Raw genomic sequence first — 6,207 nt, forward strand, 5'->3', positions numbered from 1 at the left:
TAAATAAATGTCGTCATATCTCTACTTTCTTGTAGTGCCTGCAGGTTCCCAAGAGGTTGAGCAGCTGCTCATACTGATCCTTGGACAAGTTCACTGGCATTTGTCGCCTTAGTTCAGGACCTTCCTCGACTTCATTGTTCCCCTCTTCTTGTGTATATGCATTTGCTGCAGAACCTGTACTTCTACCTTTAGGAAATCTGGAATTTGTTGGATAACCATGGAGCTTATAACATCTATCCTTTGTGTGTCCATGCCTTTTACAGTAGACACAAAACAGATCAGATCTGTTCTGTGAATAGGAGTTATTAGTGTTCGAGTTTGCTCGATTGTTATTAGTACTGCCAGAGCTGCCTGCACCGCCTCTATAAGAACTGTAATTTGTCTTAAAACCTTTTCCATTAGAAGTAGATGCAGATGCAGTTAGAGATGTGGAGTCCAAAACAGTGTGATTATGGGGCTTTACTTCACTCTGTCTCTCCTCTTGGGATAGTATAGCAAAAGCCTGTGCTATGCTTGGTAAGTCACTCATCATCAAGATACTTCCCCTCACTGCAGTATACACTTCATTCAAACCCATCAGAAAATGTATAAGTCTCCTGTCTTGTTCAGCCTTGTGCATCTTGGTCTTTCCACCACAAATGCACACACAAGTGCATTGAGAAGTGATGTCAACAGTGTTCATCTCCTCCCATAACTTCTTCATTTGTGTGTAATATCCAGTAACATCTAAACTTCCCTGCACCAAATCATTTATCTCCTTCTGTAATTGATACAGCTTACATCCATTTGTTTGGTCATAACGATCCTCCAATTCCTCCCAAAGCTCTCTAGCATTGTTCACATACTGTAAGCCATCTCTCAATTCTGGTGAGAGGGAATTTAGAATCCACGAAGTCACCATGTCATCACACCTTTCCCAATGCGCAAAGCTTGGATCCTCTGAATCAGGCTTCATAATTTTCCCATTAATGAAACCTGTTTTGCTCTTCACTGATAAGGCCCTAAGGACAGCTCGTCTCCATGATCTATAACCAGTTCCATCAAAAACAGTTGGCAACAATGTTGATCCTGCATTTTCTGAAGGATGCAAGTAAAATGGACTAGCAATGTCCATTCTCACAGTAGAAGAAGTTGCATTGTTTGAATTATCAGATTGAACATCAACCATACTGATCAATATACCTTTGAAAGTAAAATTTCCAGTTTGTGTAAAACAGCAAACACAAAAACACAAACAGATGGTGTGCAACAGTGATTTGTCGCACAGAAAAGATAGAAATTCAGCAGAATAACACCAATAACAATTGATTCCAACACTTCGAATAGATCGAGAAACAGAAATCTCGATCGAGAAACAGAAATCGCAGTTGATTTCAAAATAGATCGAGAAACAGAAACAAACAGAATCTCACAAATTCCTAGCTGTGAACTGAAAACAATACTCACAAATAAAAAAAAATTGAATGCGGAATGAATCTCTCTGTGCTCTGATACCATGACAGAATTACTGATTGAAGTATTAAACCAGTAAGCTTCCTCCATTAATGAAGATTAAGCTCAAAGAGAAAGAAGAACAGAGGATACAATGGATCATTCTAGAATGAAGAGAGGATCTGTATTATTCCTTTCTCAATGAATGAATAATGAATACAACAGCTGTGTATATATACATGAATAAAACATGAGAATAACCAACTAATTTCGCTGTCATTGCTTGGAAAATACAACCAGACAATCATTGTTGCGCAACCAACCACAAGTAAAACATGAGTCATGAAATACAGCCAGTCTTTTCTTCTATCTGAGACGTAACGCGACCAATGTGATTGATCTTGTTGACTTTTTTGAAGTCAACGACAGCATCTTGAAACAGAGCTTCAGCTTTGTACGTGACATCTGCCATACATGATAAATCTGTGAAGCTGAGGAAAATATGTTCGAAATCCCTTTTAAGGAACCTGATTCGTTCCTTTGAAGTTGATAAATCTGTGAAGCTGAGGAAAATATGGAGTAATTCGAAATCCCTTTTAAGGAACCTGATTCGTTCCTTTGAAGTTTCTGGCATGTGTGAATCCCCATTGAACTGCAATCTGCTGGAGAATTTCAAGGAGATGATCTTTGTCCGGAAACATCACTTTGTCGTCTTTTTCACAACTCACAAGTATTGTTATAATAATTGCTTACTCAATTATGGACGCACTGTTCATTCTTGATTCATTTGAAGAACAACGACTGTGTCTTCAGTTTTTAGCTACCAAATGCCAAAAGACATTTCAGTTTTTCCACCGTTTGACTTTGGCATTTTGAATGAGACAATAAATAAATCCCCTTGGTGTTAAATCAATGGCTAGATGACTTGAATTATTGCATATATATAATATATTTTTAAAGACATAAATTCATAAACAAACACTCAAACTTGACATATAACTTGACATCTAAATTTTTGAGGTATCGAGATAATCATTTTGTAAGTTGAGTATTCAACTAGTACAGTGAAGACGAGTTGAGTTATCTAGACGTGCATACTCAAAGTTTGAGTGTTTACTGGTCATACCAAGTTTAAATATATGTTTATGTATTATGCCTTTTTAAAAATGAAAAAAACGATCCTCAATAGTATAAGTTGTGAAAATAATTGATAATGGTAGGCAATGGTGAAGGCAAATGAAGTAGTGATGAACAATCTTCTTTGTAAATTTCTTTGAATAAACATCTTAATATACTTTGTTAAATCTTAATAATCTGAATCATTCAAATTCATTTAAGTGATTGTACAATTAAAAAAATGTCATTTTAACCCATTTAATGGTTAAAATCTGAATATTTAAGATCCAAATCTAAAAAAAAAAGCATATTTTATGACCTAGATCTATATAATTAAGATTAAGACATTGAGTGAGTGTAGTCATGAAAGAACCATAATCCTAACACAAAAAGTTTTGCTCAACATAGAACAAATCATTGCATAATAATTTATACTTTGAAATCCTTTCATCGTCCAATCATTACAGACCAATTTCCAGTTATTAGTTAATCATATGAACAAATCATTGAACTATCATGAAAAATGGACAGTAGAGTGCACGAATATCAAAGTGTTCAACAATTGATTTATCATAATAGATTTTTTTTGGCAAGAGTCGTCTTACCTATGTCAGGCATACGAACAATAGAGATAACATCTAGTTCTCCGCATCCCTTTGTTATTTGAAATGCCTTTCGAATAATGAGGTAGATCATCTCCTTGATATGGTGAATGTTCCTCTGAAGACCAAGACCAAGTGCCTGGTTCACATCCTCCAACATCGTGTCATCGATCCTTCTCCCCCTCGCTGTCATGAGTAAATTAGAAGTCCAGCATTTACAATAACAACGTCCATATCTTGAAGATGAAACTCAACATCTAGTATTGGCAAATGGACGAGAATGGCATTTTGTATCCAAACCTTATAATACTCGACTCACTTTATTAATCGCTAGGTCACACGTACGATCTTCAAATCAAAGAACTAGTCATATCTCATGGATATAAATAGACCAACAAGAACAGTTTTGAGAATAGTAAGATCTGAATTATCACATAAGAAAATATTAATTAAAAAAGTTTTGATTTTATTTCTACATCAACTATCAATTTTACTGGTATTTATTGGTTTCCAGCTTTTTTTTTAACTATACTCCATATAAAAATTTTATTAATTTCGATTATATTCAAGTGTTGGCTTCTTCCATTAATGATGGCCTGCTTCCATGTCATTCAAGCATTTTTAAATGAAATAATTTATTACTGCACTAACTTATTAGTAATATTCTATCCTTCGAATTCATGACGATATGAACCTTCTTATGATATACTTGATATTATTATACTTCTAGTTGATCACTTCGATTTTGACGAACAACTCAAATTTTTTTTTTACTATTCAAATAGTTTATGATATATTTGAGATCTTGATCGTACTCAAAAGAGTTTGTTTATTACCTCTTCTTTAATTTACATACATATGCCAGCAAAATTAATTGAACTCTTAACAAACTTCTCAGTTCCGCCATGTCTTCCGGTGACTTCCGCCGTGAAAACGGCCCATCAACCACCGCAAAACCCATAACCGAAACCGAAATCGTGGCGGAGTTCTCACACCACGACCTCACCATAGCCCGAATCAACAACGGCAGTTTCGGGTCATGCCCGAAATCCATAATCTCCGCTCAACAACAATGGCAACTTCAATTCCTTCAACAACCCGATTACTTCTACTTCAACACCTTGAAACCCTCCGTGCTCAAATCCCGTACCTTAATCCAATCCTTAGTCAACGCCGCCGACGTCGACGAAATCTCCATCGTCGATAACGCCACCACCGCCGCAGCAATCGTTCTCCAATACATAACTTGGTCTTTCTTCACTTCCGATTTCCGTCCCGGCGATGCCGCCGTCATGCTCCATTATGCTTACGGATCCGTTAAAAGTTCAGTTCAGGCGTACGTTGCACGCGCTGGGGGAAAGGTAATTGAGGTACATTTACCTTTCCCGTTGAATTCTAATGAAGAAATTATTACTGAATTTGATAAAGCTCTTAAAATGGGGAAAATGAATGGGGGAAAAATTAGATTAGCTGTGATTGATCATATTACTTCAATGCCTAGTGTTGTTATACCTGTAAAAGAGCTTGTTCAGATGTGTAGAGATGAAGGCGTAGATTTCATTTTCGTTGATGGTGCTCATGCTATTGGCAATGTCGAGATAGATGTGGTGGACATTGGAGCTGATTTCTACACAAGTAATTTGCATAAATGGTTTTTTACTCCACCTTCAGCCGCGTTTTTATACTGTAAGAGATCGGACAAAGTGGTAGATTTGCATCATCCAGTTGTATCGGTTGAGTATGGAAATGGATTGGCAATCGAGAGTGCTTGGATTGGGACGAGGGATTATAGTGCACAATTGGTGATCCCGGATGTAGTTGAGTTGTTTGTGAGCAGATTTGAAGGCGGAATTGAGGGGATAAGGAGAAGGAATCATGATATGGTGGTTGAAATGGCGGAGATGTTGGTGAAGGCGTGGGGGACGGAGTTAGGGACACCACCAGAAATGTGTTCGAGCATGGCAATGGTGGGAATGCCTGCGTGTTTAGGGATTTCGGGTAATTCAGATGCTTTGAAGTTGAGGACACATTTGAGAGTTTCATTCAAGGTTGAGGTTCCGATATATTACAGGGCGCCATTGGAAGGAGAGGTAAATCCGATAACAGGTTATGCTAGGATCTCCCATCAAGTTTATAACACCATCGAGGATTATAATAGGTTTCGAGATGCCATTGTCAAGCTTGTGAGCGATGGTTTCACTTGTGCAATTCTCTTGAATTGACTAGGTACACGTCCCTGTGTAATTCCACAAGTGGGTTTTAGAAAGAGTCGTGTGTACGCAGGCTTAGCCCTGTCTTGTGAAGTTGATTCTTTCTTTCAATGGAATGAAGTCTTTTTCCAATTCCTTACTGAATGGAAATTGTTGTATCATTTGATGGTTGATTGAAACTCTCTCATGTCACATTCAGTTCCCTATTTAGCACTTGAAATGTGAACATTAGCTCTTTGTTGTCACCCTATGGAATCATTATGTAGTACTCCCGTCGTCCCGGCACCGCTGACTCGGCACAGTGTTTAAGAAAAAAAAGAAAACTTTTGAAACTTGTGGTTTAAAACAATTCTTAGATATTTGTGTTGTTATAAATCATTTCATTAAAATAAAAAAGAAATTTTAGAGTTAAATTATTCTAATTAGAGTAAGGTAACATTTTCTTTTGAGACAGACTAAAAAGAACATGGTAACTTTATTTCTTAACCAAAGACATCAAGTAAACACCATGTTCAACCATGATTCCAACCTAGGCCTCGCCTTAGGTAGGGTACAGACTTTTGAGACAGACTAAAAATAACATGGTTACTAAAGATGCTTGTTTACTAGATCCAATCTACAGATCAAATAAACAACTTGGTGCTATTTAATTCAAGTTTAAAACTGTCCATAAGAAGAACAAAAATATATTAATTAATCAAACGAAAATGGATGGAAAGAATTATTAGAGTGTTGAGAGGTTTTGTAAACTACTCAAACAGAGTATTTGACATGTATATTGACTTATGGCAGCTTATAGTGCTGTAGTTTCTCTTCTTCAAACACTTGATCGACAAAATCCAGAACTT

At 36.7% G+C, this 6,207-nt stretch overlaps 1 protein-coding gene across 1 annotated transcript; it reads left to right on the forward strand.

Moving 5' to 3' along the window:
* Positions 1-3,906: 3,906 nt before the first annotated feature.
* Positions 3,907-5,604, forward strand: LOC102604167 (probable L-cysteine desulfhydrase, chloroplastic). Its single transcript, XM_006366039.2, has one exon. The coding sequence runs from the start codon at positions 4,055-4,057 to the stop codon at positions 5,369-5,371; it is 1,317 nt and encodes a 438-aa protein (XP_006366101.1). The 5' UTR covers positions 3,907-4,054; the 3' UTR covers positions 5,372-5,604.
* The last annotated feature ends 603 nt before the right edge of the window (positions 5,605-6,207 follow it).

Source organism: Solanum tuberosum, unplaced genomic scaffold (assembly GCF_000226075.1).
Source record: "Solanum tuberosum cultivar DM 1-3 516 R44 unplaced genomic scaffold, SolTub_3.0 scf00609, whole genome shotgun sequence".
NCBI lineage: Eukaryota > Viridiplantae > Streptophyta > Magnoliopsida > Solanales > Solanaceae > Solanum > Solanum tuberosum.

Coding starts and splice junctions, on each gene's coding strand:
- LOC102604167 (XM_006366039.2), top strand. CDS start 4,055: ATGTCTTCCGGTGACTTCCGCCGTGAAAACGGCCCATCAACCACCGCA.